This window comes from Motacilla alba, chromosome 12, assembly GCF_015832195.1.
Source record: "Motacilla alba alba isolate MOTALB_02 chromosome 12, Motacilla_alba_V1.0_pri, whole genome shotgun sequence".
Taxonomy (NCBI): Eukaryota; Metazoa; Chordata; class Aves; order Passeriformes; family Motacillidae; genus Motacilla; species Motacilla alba.
This window is the reverse complement of record NC_052027.1, coordinates 15,336,421-15,358,425: the sequence shown is the minus strand read 5'-3', so window position 1 is coordinate 15,358,425 and position 22,005 is coordinate 15,336,421. Positions and strand designations below refer to the sequence as shown.

The 22,005-nt window shown below is 46.9% G+C and overlaps 4 protein-coding genes and 4 non-coding genes across 26 annotated transcripts in view; 2 read left to right on the top strand and 6 right to left on the bottom strand.

Annotated features, from left to right (window-relative positions):
* Window positions 1-272: 272 nt before the first annotated feature.
* On the bottom strand, window positions 273-3,753 carry SPCS1 (signal peptidase complex subunit 1). Of its 2 annotated transcripts, XM_038148746.1 has the most exons (5): window positions 3,277-3,753; window positions 2,254-2,294; window positions 2,047-2,106; window positions 1,614-1,700; window positions 273-723 (listed from the first exon to the last, which is right to left on the bottom strand). In XM_038148746.1, the coding sequence occupies exons 1-5, from the start codon at window positions 3,599-3,601 to the stop codon at window positions 601-603; spliced, it is 636 nt and encodes a 211-aa protein (XP_038004674.1). In that variant the 5' UTR covers window positions 3,602-3,753; the 3' UTR covers window positions 273-600. The 2 variants fall into 2 exon arrangements, with proteins under 2 accessions (XP_038004674.1, XP_038004675.1); XM_038148747.1 differs by lacking the exon at window positions 2,254-2,294 and having other exon boundaries at window positions 3,277-3,479.
* GLT8D1 (glycosyltransferase 8 domain containing 1) lies at window positions 3,523-10,296 on the top strand. Of its 2 annotated transcripts, none has more exons than XM_038148745.1 (10): window positions 3,523-3,660; window positions 5,204-5,259; window positions 5,364-5,462; window positions 5,938-6,154; window positions 6,781-6,898; window positions 7,439-7,523; window positions 7,738-7,850; window positions 8,361-8,527; window positions 8,666-8,778; window positions 9,420-10,296. In XM_038148745.1, the coding sequence occupies exons 2-10, from the start codon at window positions 5,244-5,246 to the stop codon at window positions 9,608-9,610; spliced, it is 1,119 nt and encodes a 372-aa protein (XP_038004673.1). In that variant the 5' UTR covers window positions 3,523-3,660; window positions 5,204-5,243; the 3' UTR covers window positions 9,611-10,296. The 2 variants fall into 2 exon arrangements, with proteins under 2 accessions (XP_038004673.1, XP_038004672.1); XM_038148744.1 differs by having other exon boundaries at window positions 3,633-3,769.
* Window positions 10,297-11,399: 1,103 nt separating this feature from the next.
* GNL3 (G protein nucleolar 3) lies at window positions 11,400-19,043 on the bottom strand. Its single transcript, XM_038148741.1, has 15 exons — window positions 18,967-19,043; window positions 18,681-18,739; window positions 18,449-18,586; window positions 17,724-17,837; window positions 17,476-17,559; window positions 17,100-17,235; window positions 16,530-16,633; window positions 16,137-16,272; window positions 15,598-15,685; window positions 15,031-15,214; window positions 13,628-13,770; window positions 12,830-12,966; window positions 12,127-12,353; window positions 11,839-11,920; window positions 11,400-11,749 (listed from the first exon to the last, which is right to left on the bottom strand). The coding sequence occupies exons 1-15, from the start codon at window positions 18,977-18,979 to the stop codon at window positions 11,661-11,663; spliced, it is 1,734 nt and encodes a 577-aa protein (XP_038004669.1). The 5' UTR covers window positions 18,980-19,043; the 3' UTR covers window positions 11,400-11,660.
* LOC119706282 lies at window positions 14,387-14,463 on the bottom strand. The gene has a single exon (XR_005258499.1). It is a non-coding gene; the product is annotated as a small nucleolar RNA SNORD19 (small nucleolar RNA).
* On the bottom strand, window positions 15,281-15,356 carry LOC119706283. Its single transcript, XR_005258500.1, has one exon. It is a non-coding gene; the product is annotated as a small nucleolar RNA SNORD69 (small nucleolar RNA).
* LOC119706281 lies at window positions 15,770-15,843 on the bottom strand. Its single transcript, XR_005258498.1, has one exon. It is a non-coding gene; the product is annotated as a small nucleolar RNA SNORD19 (small nucleolar RNA).
* LOC119706280 lies at window positions 16,972-17,044 on the bottom strand. Its single transcript, XR_005258497.1, has one exon. It is a non-coding gene; the product is annotated as a small nucleolar RNA SNORD19 (small nucleolar RNA).
* PBRM1 (polybromo 1) overlaps window positions 18,973-22,005 on the top strand; it is a 55,514-nt gene continuing 52,481 nt past the window's right edge. For 8 of the 17 annotated variants that reach the window (XM_038148718.1, XM_038148714.1, XM_038148729.1 and 5 more), the window contains exon 1: window positions 18,973-19,220. In XM_038148718.1, the coding sequence (XP_038004646.1) occupies window positions 18,978-19,220 (243 nt within the window). In that variant the 5' untranslated portion in view covers window positions 18,973-18,977. Of the gene's footprint in view, window positions 19,221-21,584; window positions 21,717-22,005 lie in introns of all 17 variants that reach the window. The other 9 variants (XM_038148726.1, XM_038148730.1, XM_038148725.1 and 6 more) reach the window with 2 other exon arrangements.

Here is a 22,005-nt window from a genome sequence, read left to right as displayed (position 1 = left end):
CCTCCAGCAGCTGTGAGGGAGCTTCCTGCATGACAGTAGTAAAATACAACACCATACCTATGGATCCGCTGCCTCTCACACACTACATGCTCAAGTTACAATGTTTCAAGAGCTATTATTTATTCTTCCAGGGAAATTTATTTTGAACAAAAACTGGCCCTCTGTACCCTCCTATCCCAGAACAGTTATTTTCAGGACTGTGGGGTATGTACCATTTCACAGTATTTGTTACAACCTGGGACTACTGACAACTTGCTTTACACACAGAAACATTCCAGTAGAAGTTCAGCTGTTTATTAATCTTTTAGGCTATGGCAACAGCTTAACTAGAATTAATTTGATTCACTGTGTTCCTTTTTAGTGAAATACTCAAGATGTGACCTCCTTCTGAAATTAATCCCCCCCATCCTTGTGTTCCCAGTGACTCCCCTGAACCCCCAGACCCAACTTCCAGCCTTCATGCTCCCTGCAGAGCTTGGCTGCACTCATAGTAATATACAAAGTACTAGGAAAAAACCCGAACTCTAAACCAAGAAGTATTTCTCAGTGGAAATTAATTTAACAAAATTTAACAAAGTAACAGCCTGGACACCATCATTTTTAGCTTTTAGAATGTCTCTTTGGCTTCCTGTCTGCTGCCTTCTTCTCTTCCGTGCCCAACTCCTGGACAGGCAGCCACTTGAGGGGATTGCGGCGGTACATGGGCCACGGAGGGAGCGTCAGCTGAGGACAGAGGAGGGCAGTCAGAACATGCACACTGAGTGCTAAGGGGCTGTTCTGTGCAGCTCCTTAGGACAATCTTCATCCCTAACCAATTATCTATTAGTCCTTAAAAAACTCTTACAATTTCATACACATTTACAGTTTGCATTGTGAAGTCATGCTTAAGTATGTGACTAAAGCACCCCAGGTTGTTGCAAGAAGGAGGACAGCACCCACCCAGAAGAAAAAAAGGACTCCTGAGGTGACACCAGCATTCCCAGCACCTCCCACATGCACTGAGCCCTCCCCTTGCCTGGCATCCCGGGTAAGAAACTCAGGGATGTTTTAAGTAAGGGGCAGATGGATGATGATGCTGCCAGAGAATTACAGGGGCTTTTCAAAACAGTGGAATGTGTGTGGGTCTTGAGTAGTGATTGGTCAAATTGTGTTGTATCTGAACTCTCCAGAGGTGTAAGAACCATGTGTAAAACAGGATTGGGAGCGCCCCAACAGGAATGGGACACCTCTCACACATGGATAAGGAATTACTCCTGAAATTTCATATTCTGCCTCATTGTCTCCTCAGGCAGCAGGGGACAGCTGCAAAATTGTCATGACAAGCTGCTAGTGCACAGAAGGCCTCCCTGTCCTTTCTGCTACTAATGCTGTCAGCTGGACTTAACTTTAACACTCAACAGTGGTATGAAATTGCAAACATTCTTCTAGCGTTTCAAAAAAAGCACTTAATGAGCTGCAAAGCACTCTATGCAGATCAAAGGAAGCACAAATATGTATTAATAAATCTGAATTGCATAGCAAACATTAGTCTGTGCTGACAGCCCCTCAATTTAGCAATTATTGCAGATTAAACAGTGCATGTATTTTTTGGTTTGAGGAAAAAACCTTCTTACCAAACATGATAAAGCAAATCCAGCCATAACTATGTAGACAGTCCATCCAAACTGTTCAGTGATGTATCCATAGATGAAACCAATTACCTGGGAAAACAAACATTTAAAAAATTCAAACTTTAAATGAAGAAAAACTTTTCCCATGACATGATTAAGATGCAGGGGGTGGATTTAAGTAGAAAAATACAGGTTTTTCAAAAGCATGTGCATCTTTCAAATCTTTTCAAGAAAAGTGCAGGCCAACAATGAAAGTTGGGAAGATGGGAAAGTAGAAAAGTTGGGAAAAGTTGGGGAAAATAAAAGTTTTAATCCATGACAGCCACTCTGACTTTGTTCAAAGCTCATAGTGACCCCAAACAATAAGAAAAATATTTATAAGATCAGAAAATAAAATAGTCCTTAATGTTTTCACCCACAGGTCTACTATACTTACTGCAGAGACAAGAATGATTCCTTGAAAAATCTGTTCAGCTAATTTTTGGCCCTTGTAGTCCTGTGGAAAGAGACACTTTTTAGTCAGTTATTCAAAACACAGACCTGCCCGCTTAACTCTTTCAGGTTAGATCCTACAGTCTACCTGACCATGGGTTCTCAGCGTTTTTGCTCAACTTTCAAACCAGATTGGAATTATTTTTCTTACAGTGGCTGAAAGCACCTCCTCTGCAGGCTTGACCACATCACCTAGAAACAGAAGCAAGCACTGTCTGATCAGGGCAAGTAATGCAAGTTCAAAATATCATTGTAGTCACCTTAACATCACTAAGTAAAGCTGTATCACCACAGAAGAGGCTGTGCCCGAGAGGGCACGGTGTGTGTGGCACCTGTGTTCTGGAGAAGGCTGACAGATAAAGGTCTCCAGGGTGGGTGCCAACAGGATGGTGCCACACTCTCTTCAGTGGTGCCCAGCACTAAGATGAGGAGCAATGGCCATGAACTAAAACACACCAAGTTCTACCTCAACAGAAGGAAGAATTTTATGTTGAGGATGGCAGAGCACTGGAACAGGCTGCCTAGAGAGGTCGTGGAGACATTCCAAATCCACCTGGATTCATTCCTGCTCCAGCTGACTCTGCCTTGGAGCACTGGTGTGGATGATCTCCAGTAGTTCCTTCCAAACCCAACTAATCTGTTTGCCTGACGTTAGAAAACGTGGCTCTCTGGGAGCACACGCTGCCTTCTGTCCTCCCACAACAGAGACGGGAAAGCACAGAGGGGTTTCCCTTACACAGACAGCTTCCTTTTACAGCATGACAGTCCCAACTCGCAGGTCAGAAGCCGGAATTGCACGGATTCATCCTGCGCCCCCCTAGCCGTGCCTCATTCACGGGTGCCAAGATCGTGCAGGGGCTGCTGAGCCCGCTCCCGGCCGTGTCACCGTGCGTGCAGGGGACACTGGAACCCGCTCCCGGCCGTGTCACCGTGCGTGCAGGGGACACTGGAACCCGCTCCCGGCCGTGTCACCGTGCGTGCAGGGGACACTGGAACTTGCTCCCGGCCGTGTCACCGTGCGTGCAGGGGACACTGGAACCCGCGCCCGGCCGTGTCACCGTGCGTGCAGGGGACACTGGAACCCGCGTGTCACCGTGCGTGCAGGGGACACTGGAACCCGCGCCCGGCCGTGTCGCCCGCAGTGTCCCGGTGCCGAGGCCCGGGCGGGCCCTACCATCTGCGTGGGGATGGAGCGGAACACGCTCAGCATGGCGGCGGCGCTTCTCCGGCTTCTTCCCGTTCCTCTTCGCAGCCGTCTCCGCGCTCCCGGGTGGGGCCCTGCTGCCGTTCGCGGGGCGCGGCGCGGCCTCTCCGCTGCTACCGGCGCTCGTCGCGGCGGAGCGGAAGGCGGCTGCTGAGCTGGCCGGAAACACTCCCCGTCCGCCCCGCCCAGAGCTCCGTCGGTCGGAGGTGCCGCCCCCAGCCCCGGCCATCGCCTCCGCGCCGCCGCCGCTGCGGGGCTGCTCCGCTCCCGCTGCCCCCTGCCCGCCGGGACGCATCTCCTCGGCAACGGCGGCTTCGCCCCGCAGGACCCTGGCGGAGGCGCCCTCCCCGGCAGGTGCGAGGCGCCGCGGAGCCGCTCGTCGGAAACCCGCACCGACTCGGCAGCTCGCGGGCCGCCTCCCGCCCCAGCCTCGGGCTCGTCTCACGGCGTCGCCGCGGGCCCGGTACGCGGCGGGCTGGGCGCGGCGCGGGTCGTGCGCCTGGCGGCGGTCAGGCACCCGGGCGGGCACCCGCGGGCCGCGCGCTGCCGCGCTGGCAGCGCGGGAGGACGGTCCGTGAGGGGCCGGGGCGGTGCGGGAGAGCCGGGCACGGGCCCGCCGGCCCCGGAGCGGGGCCGTGCCCGCAGAGCAGCCCGGGGAGCGCCGTGTGCGCCGCAGGCAGCCGGCGGAGCGGCGCGGTGTGGGTTTTATTGGGGTCCGTGACCGTCCCTGTGCAGGAGACGTTCTCTCACCGTCCCCGGCCCGGCTGCCGCGTGTCGCTGAGGCGCCGGCCGTGTCCGTGCTCGCCTCAGCCCTGCGGAGCGCTTCTTGCACAGCGGGACGTGGCGTTGTGCTCCCGGCAAAGCTCCGTGTCCCGCCCCGTGCCAGCAGCGCGGTGCTGCTCGGGGAACTCAGGGCAGGGGTTTGCTGGGCTCCGCTGATGTGTCTGCAGCAGCGGGAAGAAGGTGGTTCTGATACGTGTAACAGTCACAGCACAGTCTGAGGTGTTTTAATTTAGGGATTTCGCGAGTCGCTCACCGTTTCTGCAATTTTGCGTCTTGTTACGGAGCTTTCTGTGTGCCATTTGACAGCTCCTTCACATGCCAGGATACACAGCTCTTGTTCTGATTTCACCTCGACCCTTAAATAATGAACTAGCATGTTTGAATTTCTTACCGAAATTGCATTGGTGTTGTGTTTCTACTCCCTTCCATAACATGGTGGTACTGCCTTCTTTCCTGTTTTTTTCCAATTCAGATAGTTAAATAAATAGTTGCAACAGTAAAGAAAACATACATAATTTTCCAGATCTTTCACATTACTTATGACTGGTAGAAGGAGTTTGGCCTTTTTCTGTCATTGCAGTGGCAAGATCTGCATGTCTCCTTTTTATCTCTGAGATCTTCTTCAGAAAATGTGATTGTAGTGAGGGGGTCCCTAACATGAAAGGGACACGGACCTGTTAGAGTCCCTTCCAGTGCCTAAAGGGGCTGGCCAGGGACTTTGGACATGGGAGGGATGGCTTCCAGCTGACAGAGGGCAGGTTTAAATGAGGTCTTGAGGAGAAATTCTTCCCTGTGAGGGTGGTGTGGCCCTGGCATAGGTTGCCTAGAGAAGCTGGCATGATGTCTATGCCCATGGCAGGGGTTGGAACCAGGTGATCTTGAAGGTTCCTTCCAACCCAACCCATCCTGTGGTTCTGTGGTTGTAGTTAGGAACTTCCTGAGACCATACTCACTTTTTAAAGTGTGACATAGAGTTTTATGTCTGTCATAAAACTGACAGAGGTAAACACTCACTGCCTTTGACACTGAAACTGTTGTGACACTCCTGATGATAGCGTGCTGTGCCTCATGAAGAATGCACTGGCAGTGACTGCTGTATTTTTTTTTCTTGCAGGTTTGCAGGAACCTTATGCTAATAAAATAAGAATAGAAAAATGACGTTAAGGAAAGGTATGTGTATATGTGCTTGCCTGGTTTTTTTTTCAATATCTTTTGTATCTGAGTTTCTCAGTTCTCTGGTTATATTGACAAAGATTTTTCTTCTTAATTTTCAGTGAACATTTCCATCCTTATAGTGGCTGTTGTCATATTTTTGCTAGTTATTCATCATAACTTCCTAAGCCTCAGTGACTTCTTGAGACGGGAATTGTCAGGTATGTTGGGTTTTATTTTAGTTTAAAAAATAGATATATTTTTAAGATTTGGTGATAAAACACCTGCTCTGGCCAGACAGAACTACCATGTGGTTTGAGTGAATGGGAGGGAAGTCAGTGAGGTTATAGGCATGGCAGAGGGGACCAAAGGCAAGTGCAGGCTACTGTAGCTCAGCCTTTTAATACCTTGTGCTGTGTGAGTATGTGTGGTTAGATGTGTGCAGTTTTCTGTAAAAGGGGTGTTGTTCTATTCATTAGCATCTCAGATTCTCAAAAGCTGATGCTCTGAGTGTTTGATACTGGCTCACTGTAATCCACACCTCAGCTCAGACATCCAGGTGTATAGCAGAAATAACTGAAGTGTTGGGAATTTTAGTGTGGTAATAATAATAATAATAATAATAATAATAATAATAATAATAATAATAATAATAATAATAATAATAAAAACAAGCATGTCATTTTTACTCCACAGATCCAAGTCCCTTAGGACTTCAGCCTATAGATTTCATTCCTGCAGCTCCCCAGAGGCTGGCAGATGAGAGGAATGACAAGGAGATTCCTGTGGTCATTGCAGCCTCGGATGAGAGGCTCGGAGGTGCAATTGCAGCCATGAACAGCATTTACCAGAACACCAGAGCCAGCGTGGTTTTCCACATTGTTACTTTGAATGATACCGTGGATCACTTGAGGTAATGATCATTTCATTGCATTCCCACAACACTGTGAACTCTGTCTTTCTGAGAGGAGAGCAAGCTGCCTTTCCATGGAGCTGCACTCCCCTGACTCCCAGTCCCATCTGCTGCTGCTTAGGGCAGCTTTCTGGCAGGGCTGCTGTGGGAGTCCCACCATTCCTGCTGGTCAGGTTTCGGGGATGGAAAAGAAACATCTTTTCCAATGGGCTTATATCCAACCAGTGAGGAGTTTGTTGGTGGAAGGGTTGTAAAAGGTACTTCTACATTTCATCTAAACAATTCAAATGCTGGCAAGCATGTTTCTCCATTTTTGTAGATTGTTCTTTGATCCTGTTATTCTAATCCCCTTCTGGCCACACTGATGGTTTTGGGAAGGGCCTGTGATAACAGGAGTGTGTATTTCTGATAAAGCAAGAAGTGATTTCGTACCTTTCACATGTCCCAGGTGTGCAGCTGCTGACCCTGGACTTGCCCCTTGTCAGCATCAATTACATGCCAGATGTGTTTGTTGGGGAGGGAAGTGAGTGGCCACATCCAGATCTGTGTCACTGTTAGCTGGGTCTCCTGCTTTTCCCTTGATTTTGTCTCATTTAACAAGATCTGTGCCCTTCTCCTGCTTGCAGGATGTGGCTGAGGAGCCCTCCTCTGAAAAACATGAGATACCGAATTCTGGATTTTGACCCTCGTGTCTTAGAAGGCAAAGTACAAGTGGATCCCCAAAAGGCAGACACCTTCAAACCAGTGAGGATGATGCTGATTACTTTTTGCAATTAGTAGTTAATAACAATATATTTTGATGTTGGTTTTTGAACCCAGCTGGAGATCAAAACCAAATCTTTTAGCATAGGAGCAATCTTTCATAATAAAATTCCTAAATTTTAGTAAAATTAAATATCTAGATAGTGAGAGGTGGATTTGAATATCTACATATGCATGCCTAAGATCATTTTTTGCTGCTAGCCACAGTGAAACAGCACAGATGGCGTGTCAAGCATGCCAACACCTCAGAGATGCTGCAGATCTACGTGGAGAAATAATAAATTGTTATATAGACCAGTTTCAAAGTTAGTTTATCAATGAATACATTCGTGGTAAACCAGGAATTGATGGAAGCTATTTATTTTAAATTGTAGGATATTGCTGCCTATTTTACTTCCTCCATAGAAGTTGTCTTGGACATTAATGCCATAGATTAGTGCCAGAAAAATCAGTCAATTTCACATTTATTTGAACACTTTTAAAATTTAATTCTCCACTTCTCTTGCTTTGCTGTTCTCACAGTTAACATTTGCAAGATTCTACTTGCCCAGCTTTGTACCTCATGCAGAGAAGGTCATCTATGTGGATGATGATGTAATAGTGCAAGGTATGGGACCTTTGTTAGCTGCCACTGGCCTTATGCTGAGGTCAGTATCTTATCTCTCACAGAACCCAAACAGTTCTGTACAAACTTTGTAAATATGAGTGGGTTGGGTTAAACTGAGTAGCTTCATCTGCTGTAACAATGGACTGAACAAAGCCTAACTCGGCACTTAGTCAGGATTATTTTTGATTTCCCTGTGCTTGCTTCCATTCTCTAGGTGATATTGTTGAACTTTACAACACCCCATTGAAACCTGGACACGCAGCTGCATTTTCAGATGACTGTGACTCAACCAGTAGTAAAGTTGCTGTCCGTGGAGCAGGCAATCAGGTTAGTTTTAGTCTTGTTCAGTGATAACAATACTGTGGATCTCAGGCATTTGGGAATGCTCCAAATGCTGAAACCCAAACATGAGACTTTCCCTGCCCAAACCAGTTTTACAGATGGGACCTGCAGTTTCTGTTCAGGCACAGCAAATAACCTGGAATTTTTGCTTTACAATGAGAGCAATTCTTGTTGTGGAACAGCGGGAGGTCTGAGAACACCAAAGGGACAATTCTTAATTTCTGAATGTATAAAAAGTACTTTATCTGAGACTGGTACCATATTAATAATATGATATTATTAAGATCATGCAGCATTCCTTAAAATATGTAGTCTATATAATCATATTTTTAAAACGTCACACCTCTTAAGCTTGCTTTCTCTCATTTTAAAGGAAGGGATATTTACTATAACAACTTCAACTTACACCTGTCTGCTGTGAGTTGTGCAGAATTTTTCTTTAGGAATTTTCCTATATATTTTAAGCTAATTTCTACTCTCTTTTTTTTCCCCCAGTATAATTACATTGGGTTTTTAGATTACAAAAAAGAAACCATCCGAAAGCTTGCCATGAAAGCCAACACCTGCTCTTTCAATCCTGGAGTTTTCATTGCCAATTTGACTGAATGGAAACTACAGAACATCACTAAACAACTGGAGAAGTGGATGGCACTTAATGTGGTGTAAGTTCCCCAGGCTAGGGGTGCCAGCAGCTCAGGGCTGGGGTTCTGCTGGTGGCATTTCCCTCTTGAGCGGGGGTCTCTGTGTGTATCTCTGCTGCAAGTGAAAAATGAACTGATCAGCATCCTTTCAACTTCCAGAGAGGAGCTCTACAGTAAGACTCTGGCTGGCAGCATCACAACACCTCCACTGCTAATTGTGTTTTACAAGCAACACTCCAGTATTGATCCCATGTGGAACGTCCGGCATCTTGGTACGTATGGGGCGTTTGTGATGCTGCTCCCCCAGGGTGTTTTTCCAGGTCTGTAGCTGGACATCTTGTTGATGATGTAGCAAAGTGAGATTTTATTTCCCTATTCTGTCCTTTGTTCTTTAGGAAAAACAGCTTTGCAATTCCATCTTGGGGCTTGTGGGCCTGAGTCTTTCTCAAGCTGCTGAGAGTTAGTTCTTGAACTGACTTACTCAAAATCCTTCTCATTTTCCACAAATGTATTGTATCTGATGCGATCTGAGGTGTTTCTTCCAAAACAGCTGAGAAGGCAGACATTCTTGTCTGTTCTACTGGTGAAAGCCCAGTGCTGGGAGAGCTTTTTCAGGTTATGTTTCTGATGAACAATACATAGGTTGCTGAATTCATCTGGGTGTTAAGCGGGTTTTAAAGAACTTGGAAGTTAAGGCAGTGTATGAAAAGAGACACAGAGAGGTCAAAATGACATTTAGTTGCACCTGATCGTTTTTTCCACTTTGCCCTTATTTCTGCTTCCTCTATTACCCCCTTTCTCCATAAATGATAAGATTTCCTTTGTTAAATCCTTTGTTTTGAAGTTAACGTTTTGCACGTTGGTGTTTCAGCTGCCTTTATTTCAAACACTAATGCTTCTTTTTCAATTGAAGGGTCTAGTGCTGGGAAAAGGTACTCTCCTCAGTTTGTGGAAGCTGCCAAGCTGCTCCATTGGAATGGACATTTCAAACCCTGGGGAAGAACAGCTTCCTATGCTGAGGTCTGGGAGAAGTGGTATGTCCCTGACCCTACAGGCAAGTTCAGCCTGATCCGCAGACACCCGGAGGCCTATGAAGCAAAGTAGAGTCCATTTGAATGAATAATGACATTGTCTCAGGAAACTTCTGGAGCCTAGAAGAATATTTTTCTTTAAGCCAACTTGTATTATAGCGTCGACCCTGCCTTCTGGAGCACAAGATGATGCACTTATTCAGGTGCAGCTCTGAAATGCACAGGTCCAAAGGAGGCTCATGTCACCTGTGTGACACAAGATGCTACTCCAGCAGCACTACAGAAAACAAGGGAAGATCTCCACAAAGAAGCACTTTTTTGTTCTGTCATTGCAGTTGTGTTCTCCTGCTCCTTACTACAGGTCTTCTAGCAGGGGATCATTTTGTCAATGACAGAAACAAAGTTTCTAAGAACAAGATACAAATTCAGCTGGTGCTTGCACCAGCAAATTTTGCACAGCAATGTACTGTAATTAAGAGCTGCCTGGGTTTTGTTTTGTTGGTTGTTTTGTTTTGTTATCCTGTGAAATAATTCCCTCAAGCCTTTCTTGCATGAAATCTCCTCCCAACCATTTCTGTTTAAGTCTTTCTTACAGAATTCTGCAAAATTCAATCCTTTTTGAAAGATTAATCCTTTGAGTATTATTTCCTATGCAAAATGGTTTTAACTAACTGCCAGTGAACACTAAACCTTTTTTTTTTTTTTGTAAAGTGGTGGATGAAACTTTGTTCAAAAATAAAGCTGATTGTAACAAGCTGACTCCAGCCTCAGGTAAATGGCAATCTCATTCCAGTCTTGATATAGGAAGCGTTTCCTTTGTACACGGTAGCAAGCGATTCAAAGTGAATTGATGTGGTCTTTGTGAAAGCAATCTAATTCTAAAATAGTGCAGACTACTTATTTTGGGGTCCAGGCTATATTAATTATGGATTAATTTTGTTATTGTTGAGTTCCTCATAGTTCTGTCAAGTGAGCTACGCTCTGCTGTAGTTTTTCCTGCTGTGCCTTTCCCTGTCTCATCAAACCACTACAACAAGAACCACTCTTGTCTTTGAAGCAGTTAGGAGTAATTAAGTAAACTCACTTACCACAACTTTAAAAGATTTTACTTTGATTAGCTGCCACCAATGCAATTCAGCTGAGCAAGCTGTGTTTTAGCAGGCTTAAAAGAATTTTCTGTTCTGTGTATGCACTTGACATCTTTTTAAGTTGCCCATGAGAATCTGTGCTTCAGCATACATTGAAGGAAAACACACTTATCAAAGAACACAGAAATAGGAAGAAAACATGCACAGGATGTATTTTGTGTCAGGCAATTATAAACAATTCTTGGAGCAGCTGCAGGGGCTCTTGGCAGTGCTCCTGCTATCCCACTTCTGCTACAGGCTGAGCACAGCAGCACATCCTTATTGCACAGGGCAGTGTTCTGCTTAATATTGGCCAGTTTTTGCCAGGTGTAACAGGTGCCCTCAGGAAACAACTCTCTTGTCCAAGAGCACTGTAAGATCAATCAACTTGTTTCCCAGTGGAGAGGGATTACTAATAAAATCTCATTTACCATTCCCAGTGAGGGTTCAGAACATAAGAGTGTTTGGGTAAAGTACCTTATATCTAGCTGAAATACACGGCAACTTCTGGCCAACCTTTACGTGTGAAAATTCTACAAGTTTTGCAAAAAATGTACTGAAAAGTCACTGTCTGAAGTCATGCTCTAAGGGTAAAATCTTTGTAATCCACTAGGAAAACTTAGATTTGTTGTTTGAACGTGACTAGAATAAAACATCATTTACTGCTCAAAGACAAAGGGTTTATCCTCTTGAAAGGTATTTTTATAAGGCAAAATGAACAGACTGAGTCTATTATGAATTTTTAAAATTAGGCTTTAATATAGGAAATAAACTTTATGACAAAGCTGAATAACAATCAGTTTCCTAGACCTGTATAAAATCTGGAACTATCAAGGGAGGTGCACTATTATGTACATTATCTGACACAGCAACAGCTGAGTCTTGCAGCAGCTCTGGTTCTGCAGCACTCCTCCAGCTTCTGCTGCAAGCCCAGTGTTCCTGACTGTTCTGAAAGGCAGCAGCAGCTCTCCAGACAGTCCCTTCCCACCTGGTTTCTTACACATAGTCTGTATTAAAATCATAGGCATCATCTTCATCTGCTGGTTTATCTAAGCTGAAGGACAGCGATCTGGAACGTTCCCTTCCTGAGGAGAGACAATCATGTGTTAGTGAAACCAGTGCAAATCCTGGAGCTTCCAGAGCCCATCCTTAAGCCAGGGTTCTGAATACACACCTGCCCTCAGCTCTTTGGAATCTGTAGGATTCGTTTGGCATTTTCCAGGCTTTGCTTTTCTGGTAACCTGAACTTGGTTTTCCTACAAGTCAGACATCAGACATTATTTTAACATCATTAATGAAATCTCCTAAGCAAATGAAACCTAACAGAGCCTGGGGAAAGTGTGGATGGCCCCGTGTACAGCTGAGCCTCACTGCTGAGGCCAAGTGACTTGGAACAATGTTGTTTCCTTAATTCAGGAAAAACACCCAATTTTTGGGCTTTTTGGGTGAAACCCTCATTTACCTCTTTGACATCATCATCATCATCATCTTCTTCTGCATCATCTTCATCATCATCACTTTCTGTGAATTCCTCTTCTTCTTCTTCCTCTTCTTCTTCCTCCTCTTTGCTTGTTTCCACCTTTCCCCATTTTGATCCTTCCTCTATCACTTTATTTTCCTCTATTGTCCCATTTGTCATTCCAGCTGACTGAAAAGCAATGCTGCTTGCTGGACTGGGGTGCTTTAAAGCTGCAGAAAACACAGCAAGTGTCTGTCCAGTCCCTGTCATTCAGCACAGATGTAATGCCCAGCCCCCAGGTGGGAACACTGCACTTCTGCCCCCTCCTTGCCACAGAAAGGGCCCCCACACAGGGTTCTGCCATCAAGGCAAGGAAATTCCCTGAGAAAAGCTTTTCCTGAGGCATCTACAGAAAACTGCTAGGAGCTGGAAATGGTGGATTTGAGTATAGGTGAGTTTACCTAAGTGGTTTTAGATTAGGTAGTAGGAAAAAATTATTTACTGTGAGGATGGTGAGGCCCTGGCACAGGATTCCCAGAGAAGCTCCAATCCCTGGAGGGGTTGGGGCCCTGAATAATCTGGTCAGAGTGAAAGGTGGCCCTGCCCACAGCAGGGGGTTTGGAACAAGATGGATTTAAGGCCCCTTCCAACCCAGGCCAATCCGTGACTCTTTGGTTAATGGAAGCCTATACAGGAACAGTCCTACCTTGAACAGTGTTGCTGTTTTCTTGTTCTAGGTTATTCAAATTAAAGCCTTCCCGCATTTCAGCTATTTTTTGTTCTGTAAGATAGGGTGGTGGTTTCTGAAATCCTGGAGGTTGTGAGTAGTACTTTATTCTGGCTCTGAGAAAATAAAAATCAGCATTAAAAACCAAGTAAAGACAACACAGCTAAATCACTGTATTTAAAAATAAAACCCAGAGCACCAAGCTCTCAAACTAGTGTTTAACTGCAGTTCAATAGATATTAAAATCTGACTCTGAAGTTGTCAACAGCATTAAGGGGATAGCCCACTCCTGAGAGGAAAATGCAATGGCACTTTGTCACCACAGATCATCTGCCTGTAAAAGCAGCTGAGTCACTTCAGCAAGGGAGAAAGTCAATTACTGAATCTGAGTTATATTTATTCCTACCCTCAGAATACAGGAACCACCCTAAATTTCCACAGAAAGTTTGCCACATCCTCTCCTGTCTAGAAGAGGCCAACATGGACTTGGTATTTGAGAGGAAAGCATATTTTCATTACAGAAACTGTCTATGGAATGATGTGCAACAGGTTTTGACTCTTCTCATCTATCTTTCAGTACTTCAGAAATTATCTGTGGATGGTATTCTCTAAATGTGTTGGGACAATCCAGCTCCTTACCCAAGTGAAATGTGAGAAAGGAAGGGGGAAAAGCACCTCTCCTTTTTAAGTACTTTGCTGGACTCGGTGCTTCTGCTGTGCTGGATTAACAGTGAGAAAAAGGTGAGCAGCACAGAGCAAAGTTCACAGCATACATACCCTGTCCAGTCAAAAAGCACTAATTTAGCCATATTTTCTATGTCAGGAACACCTCCCTTTTTCAGCATGCCCCTCTTTTGAGCCAGTAAAGATAAAAACTCTTCAGGGTCCCTGAAATCTGGGATATTATAGTGCATCATTACCTAGGGCAAAAGAAAATGGCACAATTAGAAAGAGATGCCCATCCTTCTCATAGTTTTAGGAGTAAAAGAGCAAATAAAGTTGGGTAACAGTGAGGACAGAGTAGGAGAAAAGCTGTTTTTCTCACGCATGTGGGAGTAAACATTAGAAAGCAAAATGCCTACTTCATCAACAAACTCATCTGCCATTCAACCAGACTCGTGGGTGTACAGAGACAGTGTAGGTGCACAGTTTGTGGTATTTGGGAGTGGGGCTGGGCCCAGCCTTGTCCCCAGTGGGCACAGCTGTGAGCAGCAGGTGAGCAGCACTGACAGCAATGAGCCATGGAGTGCCCAGGTGTGCTGAGCAACCCCCAAAGGGAGCAGAGGGCACACAGGTGCCATGCAGGAGCATGAGGGGTATGAAAGGCTGGGCTGAAGAACAAGAAGGGGAGATGCTTGCAGCCTTCTGAAGAGCTGTTACTCTGCATGGGCTGAAGCTTTCTGAAATCATATAGGGATACTCTGTGTGTTGTGGCTGTTTCAAGTGCAGTATATGCTGCAATGGGACTGCACATTGGTCTGTGAAAACACTTCTCCAAGAACTGAAAGGCAATTAGGCTTAGGTTAATTTGCTTGAAACTAGAGTGAAATCAGAGTTGGATCTGAGGTCTTCACTGTAACCTAGGCAATATAGAGGCAGTATCATCATTTTTCACTCTCTGTGTGGTGACGAGCTCTTGAAAGCAATGCTGTTTACTCTGGCTGTCAGGATCATGTTCTGCCTTCTGTTTGTAAGGATGAAGGATCACACTTTGCATGGCTAGGGAAAGCAGCCCAAAGGCTTTCAGACTTAGCTACAGCAAAATGAACATTCATCACTAGGCCTAAGAAACCAACAGAGAATTCTGATGCAGTGAGAGATGTAGAAAAAAAGATGGAGCTCTGTTGTCATACATGCATATATTTAACAGGAATTTTATACTATCACCTCTTTCTTACAAAAGTTTCATACCTATTCGATGTTTTCTGGTGAGCAGCTCCTCTGAGCACACATTTCCTCTCTCACCAGGTAACTGACTGAGTCCAGTTCCCTTCCTGCTCCAGGGTGTGTCCTCTTAACAAGCCAACCCACTCTTTTATGGCTCCTGTTGTTCTTATTAGTTACAGCTGAGGCCTGTTGAAGTTAGGCCTTCTCCTCATTTTGCTAATTAGCCCAGCTGCAACTCCTTAGGGGTAAGATTACTCTCTATACCAACTCTACTGTATCCCCACAGAGCTCACCTGCTGCTTACTGCAGTGATTTATTATGGCATTTACTCCTTCAAGCACAGCTGCTGAGTCTGATCCTTCAGGGTCTATGATACTTCTCAAGGCCAGAGCGAGGGCACTGTTAGAAGGATCTGCAATTATACTTGGACTGTCCAGCATCTTTGTCTGCTTATCAAGGTGCACAGTTTGCATGGACCTGTTCAGAGGAAAATGCACTGTGAGAAGATAATCAGTGAAGGAGTGCTAATGGTGAGGGATGCAGGACACAAAGCTCAGTGTTGGATTGAATGTACTTCATACAGTCAGTTTTAATGTTTTGTCATCATGTGCTTTGTGTAGGACAGGAGTTTAAACAAACAAAACATCCAGTTTATGCACTGTATCCCCTGGAGAGAGCTTGCACCACACATATCAATAATTTTCATCTTGCAAATTTTAATGTGCATTTAAAACACACTGCACACTGCTGTGCTTTGCCCCTAATGGACTGAAACACAAACTCATGGTAACTGAACCACAACAAAGAAGGAAAGGAACAGCAAAGAAGGAAAGGAACAGCTATGATCAGACTGAGCTTACTTGGTAACACCTCTTGTCAGGCCGACATTACAAGCACGCTTTCCTTTGAGACTGTTGATTATGCTGCTCTTTCCCACGTTGGGGAAACCTGAGGAAAAAAATCATATAATAAGAAAACAGCTTTTTAACACCCACCAAAACAGCCTCTTCCAGATATCTTTGCTAAGGTAAGCATCAGTGTGAGATCAGAGTTGGATCTGAAGTCTTCACTACAGAAGTAAGACAAAGAATGTATCCTCATTTCTCACACTTGTAGGATTTGTAGTGCTATGTTCTGTGGGGTTTTTGTCAGGCATGAGGAAGGCAGGGCCAGTGGACACATATCCTGCCTTCCTCGAGCTCCCACAGATCCCTGTGCTACACATGGAAGTGCACCATGGATCCCTGGCAGCTGAAGTACAACAGTGAGAGCCTTGGCTCAAAGAACAATGACTGGGAAGCTCATCAGCAAACCAGGTGTTAGCAGCTTTACCAGTCCAGTAATACAGGATCCCAAAGCTTTATGGGAGAAGGAAACTCCCGTTTCTCCAAACACTTACCTACCACCCCAACCTGAATGGCTTTGTCTTGGGTCTTGCCATACCCTTGAAGAAGCTTCAAAAGGCATTTGCTTCCAAAATACTGAGAGGTTTCTGAGAAATCAACACGTGCATGTCTTTTTGTGACCTGTTCCTGCTACGGGATTCAAAGGCAAAAAACCCCATGGTCAGGAGCTCTTAAGGAAGATAAAATACAGACACACAGATTTATTCATCTACTGTGACTGCAGGGGTAAGAATTCCCCCAGTGTACTGCAAAGCTCAAAGTGTAAAGGCACATCCATCAGTCCCACAAGTGCAATCAAATCAGGGGAAAAGGAATTTTAAAGATGTTTCAACACGTATGACTGCAAACACATGATCTTTTCATGGGACAGCCTGCAGTGCTCTTACCATGGTCTTGTCCTTCATCATTGTTGCTGACTTAAAAGCAACAGTTGGAAACTCCTTCTTCAAATAATTCAACCATTTCTCTACGTTGTCCTTTGGCACTAAATCTGGAAAGAAGAGCAGTTCTTTCACTCCTTAAATTACCCTTATCATAACAAATACCCTTTGGCTGAGAACTCTAGCATAAAGTGCTGGGTACACTCCCCAAAGGCACACAGAGTCTCTGCCTTAGCAGAACCATCACAATTACATTTCTGGCCTCTGTATTAGATTTTTAATGCTGGGGTCTTGCTAGAAGACTTTGTACGGTACAGAATGATGTTCTGTGAAGGATTACCCCACAATCCTACAAAGGCTACTTTACCACAAAGTTCCCTTTGCTCTTCTTGCTGCTCTTGGTATTTTATTTTCACTATTTAGCTGCTGGTACTTGGTAATTTCCAGCCTTCTCAGTGAGCTCAGAGTTGGATCTCATGTCTTCAATGGAATCTCAGATTCCTTTAAAATCTTCATAGCTCACCTACCACAGAAGCACAGTGCCAGTAACACTGTGAGAAAAGCTGTGTTTCTCACCAATTTTGTTCAGCACCAACAGCAGCTTTTTGTTCCCTCCAGAGGAAGTGACAGCTTGCTCCAGCTGAGGACACCTGCAGCCCATCGGATCTCTGGCATCCAAAACCTCCAGAACCACATCTGAGGCCTCAAGCACCTGGGTCAGAAAGAAGACAAGACTCAAACAAGACATCACAGGCCAGGTGATAATTCTGGTATAGCTGTGGCTTACAAAAACAGCTGTAAACATTTTCAGGTGTAGAATCCCTTATTTCAGTGTTCCAGTTTCTCACAGACAAACTTTGTGTTCTAAACAGTAACACAATAAAAGGAAAATAACAAGTGGTCTTATTGCTGACTCTCATCTAAGGATATAAAAACAGTTAAAGCATTTCACCTTCATGAGCTCCCTGCAGAATGATTTCTTAGAATTTTTATTCAGTGGTTTTTTAGTCTTTCCTTTAGATTTGCCAGAGGATTCCTAAAGCAAATAAAAACAAAAGGAAATTATTTAAATGAGAATTAGTGTCTAATATTTGTGTGCATATTCAGCATGAAAATGTAACATGCTGCTTAAGAAGGTGCAGTTTCAGGATGACTTCTACAGGTTCAAGGAATCAAAATCATACAGGACAGGACCCCTACCTCTCCCTCTGCTTTCTCCTTGATTGTGGCTGCATTCTTTTTAGCTTCCAGCTTCCTCTTCTTTTCATGTTCTTTCTGTCTGTTGAGCTTCTGCTTTTGTTTCAGTTCTTCAAGCTGATTGCAAACAAAAACCCAGGCCAGATAAAACATCTTTGAAAGCGGTAAGGAAGAATGTTCTTACTCCCCATTCCTCACCCAAGCTCCTGAGCCAGCTCAGCTGGAAGTCCTGGCTGTCCAAGTGACTCTGGGAACTCTTTTTTTTTTGCATCCTACCCAGTGGCAGCCATGCATTAGCTTGATCCCAAAGCAGCAGCTCTGCAGCCACCCCTACAGCTGACAAATGTCACATCAGCCCACAGAGCAGACAGCAGATCCCTATTTTCTGTGTAATCACACAGTGCCATGGTTTAGCACTCTGATGGGGCATTTCTGTATCCCAGCACCACAGGGAACTCTGACTGCATTCGAAATGACCCTTCCAGCATGTTCCCGTGCACACTGAGGAAACAGAGGTTAAAATAAAAGAGCAAATTTTTGCACGCTGTACAAATACTGTACACTGCACACTGCACACTGGAAATAAATACATCATTTTTCCAAAGCACGAGTCTGCCGGGACCATCTGCCATGACTGCTCCTCCGAGCTCTGGCTTACGCGCACAAAGCTTCCCCAAAGAAAGGGATGGTCTCGGTTCCCGTCCTCGTTAGCACAAACCGCGCTTTACCCTCTGCTTTCTCTGCTCCGCTTCCCGCAGAAGCTCCTCCTTGAACGGCGCAGCACTGGGAATCCCGGGGTCCTTCTTGGGCTTTTTGTGGCCGCGTTTCTTGGCCTCCTTCCGGACCTTCCGGTGGTGTTCCCTGATCTAGGCAGGCACAAGAAACCTTCTCAGCCCGAGGCCCGAACCTTGAGCGCGGCGGCCGCAGAACGGCCCCACGCGGCACGGGGCCGGGCCTCACCTTCTTCTGGATCTTGTAGCGCTTGTGGCAGCTCAGCCTCTTGCTCGCCTTCCGCAGCTCTGCAACGCACCGCGCCCGTCAGCGCCGTGTACCGACACGCACGTCCCCGCCACCGGGCTCCCGCCGCCGCCGCCGCTCCCCCGAGCCCCAGCCCCCGATTCCCGCCTCCTCGATCGCTGCCGCTCGCGTGGCCACTGGCGGCCGCCACCCCCGGTGCCGGGCCGCCTCCCGCGCCTGTCCCGCGCCCGCCCTGTCCCGCCCGTCCCGGGCCGCTCCCGGCGCTCACTCGGTCTCTTCATGGCGCCGCCACGTGCTCCCGCCGGCGGGCGCTGCCGTAAAGCGCGCCGGCGCTGCTCCGCCGGGGTGTCGCGCGGGCTCGGCGCGTTGGGCGGCCGGGCGCGCTTTGCGGCAGCGGCGGCGGCGGCACCGGCGGTGTCGGGACGGGCGGTACCGGCGGGACGGGACGGGCCGGGCCGGGCGGACCCCGCGCACCCACCCCGGGTCGGCCGCGGCTGCGGGAGGCGGAGCGGAGCCGGCGGGGTGAGCGGCGCGGGCGGGGCGCGGGCCGGAGCTTGGAGGCCGCTGCCTCCCTTTGTGTGGCGGCGCCGCCCGAGCGCGCAGCGGCCCCGCCGCGCCGGGCCCGGGGCGCCGAGCGCCGCCTGTCCCCGTCACCCGCCCCGGGCCCGGGCCGCGTCGCCGTCCCGGTCTCCGGCCGCCGGCCCGGGTGCGCCTCAGCCCTTCCTTCCCGCCCCTTCCCGCCGTGCTCCCCGTCCCGGCGCCGGGCCGGGCCCGCGGGTGACAACGGCCGCTCCCGGGGCGGGCCCGGGGCAGCGGCGGGTCCTGCCCGCTGTGGCGGCAGCGCGGGGCGGGCCCGGGACACAGTCCTGTCCGCCCGGAGCCGGGAAGGGGCTTTCCTTTGTTTCCTGGCGGGGATAACCCCTCACGTCCCGGGCAGGGGCTCCGGTCCTCGGGGCACTCACACACCGGCTGTCTTTGTTCCTTGTCCCGGGGCTGATCGAACGGTGGATGTGTTGTCCCTCTCGCTTTTTCGCCAGCTTTGCCCTTTTACCGTGCCTGGTTGCTGCCAGCCCCCTCTTCCCATCCCGTGGCAGCTTTCAGTGGGATCGGTAACCGGGGAAATTCCGGCTGCGTTTCCCTCCCCTGCTCCCTGGGCTAAATTTACCGTGGTGCGTGTTTCTGGTGAAACGTGGGAGATCCTATAGCAATACCTACTACCCGTGGTATCTATTGGTTTCTAGCTCTCCTCTGCCTGGAGGCAGAAAATGAACCTCTAGTGTGCTAGAATGTTTTGTTTGAAGTGTATTGTGTCCGACGTGTGTAAAATCTGTCGGCGTAGGGAGGTTGGAGTGGGTGACACTTGTGGTCGTTCTGTAAGCTTTTGGGAGAGACAGCCTTCCTTCCCCCCGTCGTGTATATCGGTGTACATGTGAATTAGGAATGGCCAAAGCATTTCTTGCTGTGGTTTTGGGACATTTTTATGGCTGGTGGGGGCAATTACCGAGGAGATGCTGAAGCTGCTGTTGCACTGGAGGTGCTTGTTGATAGCAGTGGAGCTTCTTGGTGTGACTCTTGAGAGACTTAGGAGCCAGCAGTGCAATTGCAGAAGAAACTCCGGGAGAGAGGTTCTGCAGCAAAACTGTGTTTGTGTGCACAGCTGAGTTCTCTGTGCTTAGGAGTGTGGCAGTTTAGAGAGAAGTTTGTGTTTTGGAGCCTCACCTTCAGTGGGAGTGTTACATCAGCAGGTCTCTCACTGAGTGTTTGTGCTGTTGCCCAGACTGATCAGTGTTTTGCATGGACATTAGAGGAGAAAAACGTGTTTTGGAGGCAGTGTGTGAGTGGTGAGGGTACCTTGATCACAGCAGTGTCACGGTATGGCTGAGAGCCGCAGCATTGTGCCTCGGACAGTGGACGTGGAGCAGCTGATGTGCAGTCTGCAGGCAGGTGCTGGCTGGGAGGCTCCCAAACCTTTATTTCAGGATAGGACTGGACTGAGTGTACTCTTGGGTTCCTGGTTGAAGCAGAATTATTGATTCTGGTAGTCCCTCCTGCCTTTCTTCCACAACCAAGGGCTTGTGTTTCGCAGCACATGCCTGGTGGAGCCACTCCAGACTGTGGCCCTCAGATGGAAATTGGAAGCAGTGCCAAGGCTCGAGGCTGTTGTCAGTTCCCAAAATGAATTGCCTGCTGATAAACCACAGAGCTTCTCTGCATGTCTGTGTTATGAAAATGTCCAGAGTGCTGAACAGGAAAAGAACCTCTCTGGGGTTTGACTGAAGGCAGGAGTTGGAAGAACTACAGAGAAGCAAACATTTTGCCATAAAATTGTTCTGTATATTTCACGTGGAATTTCTCTGAAGACAATCAGGCTTGGAGACTGCATACAAATTGAAACTGCTTTTGTAGTGTATGGCTGCATATTTACTGCTTACTTCTGAGTATAAAAATCCACTCCGAAGAGTGTTGGAGGTCATCTTAGAGTTTATTAAGTGTTTGTTTGACCTTAAGAATATGTTGTTATAAGCACTTTACTGCTTTATATTCTGTAACTTACAGCTTTCTGGTTTGTACTCTCAGGTCAGGTATCACTTCTGTTTACTTTCTGCTCTGCTTGATGAATCATTCTCTAGCAAGTGGCTGTGAAATCTGTAATGCATATTCAGGGACATTAGAGAAATGTATTTTTACTGTGACAATGACAGAAGTGTCTAGCATTCTGTGTACGAAATTACTTTGTAGAGTTTCTGCTGGGCTAAAAAAAGTTGCCTTCTGTTTCTTGCTTTTTTTCTCTGTCACTGTAATTATCCACTTTATTCTTTGATTTTATTCTTTATCTGCCTACTCTGAATTTTCTTCCCTCTCTCTTTCCTTTTTCTTGTCTTCCAGTTGTGGCTGTACTAACACCGTTAGTGGTTTGCCACTCTTAGAGTGTCCCCTTCTCGCAGTATCTGTGCTTGCCCATCAGACACTATGAGGAGATTGGCTTTTCGAGGTGCTGGTTCTACTCTGGTAAATCTGGTAAATTATTGATTGTGTCTCCATCCCTCTGCCTCGGCCTTTTGCTTTTCTCTTTCCCAGCTGTTAATTATTCCTACCTTATTCCTCTCACGTGTGTGCCTGAAGTTCTCTCTCTCTCTGACAACAATGCTTTAACGCAGTTCCATTGTGCTGCCATACCTTGTCGATCATCTGAGTTCCTCCTAAAAGAAATCCCTGGATTTGGTTGGAAAATGGGAATAGGCTGGGATGCATCTGTTCTGTCCTCAGCCTTTGAGATAGCCCCAAATAAAGATACTTTTCTGATGCT

Excerpts from the sequence above, each read along its gene's own strand:
- GNL3 (XM_038148741.1), bottom strand. Across the intron at positions 12,967-13,627 it reads GTGCTTTTTGACTGGACAGG|AGCCAGAATAAAGTACTACT; the intron begins GTATGTATGCTG and ends TTATTTTCTCAG. Across the intron at positions 11,921-12,126 it reads ATGATGATGATGTCAAAGAG|GAAAACCAAGTTCAGGTTAC; the intron begins GTAAATGAGGGT and ends TCTGACTTGTAG.
- GLT8D1 (XM_038148745.1), top strand. Across the intron at positions 6,899-7,438 it reads AGGCAGACACCTTCAAACCA|TTAACATTTGCAAGATTCTA; the intron begins GTGAGGATGATG and ends CTGTTCTCACAG. Across the intron at positions 8,528-8,665 it reads TGGATGGCACTTAATGTGGT|AGAGGAGCTCTACAGTAAGA; the intron begins GTAAGTTCCCCA and ends TTCAACTTCCAG.
- SPCS1 (XM_038148746.1), bottom strand. The coding sequence starts at position 3,601 with ATGCGTCCCGGCGGGCAGGGGGCAGCGGGAGCGGAGCAGCCCCGCAGC. Across the intron at positions 2,295-3,276 it reads GCTCCATCCCCACGCAGATG|GTGATGTGGTCAAGCCTGCA; the intron begins GTAGGGCCCGCC and ends TTCTGTTTCTAG. Across the intron at positions 1,701-2,046 it reads GAATCATTCTTGTCTCTGCA|GTAATTGGTTTCATCTATGG; the intron begins GTAAGTATAGTA and ends TTGTTTTCCCAG.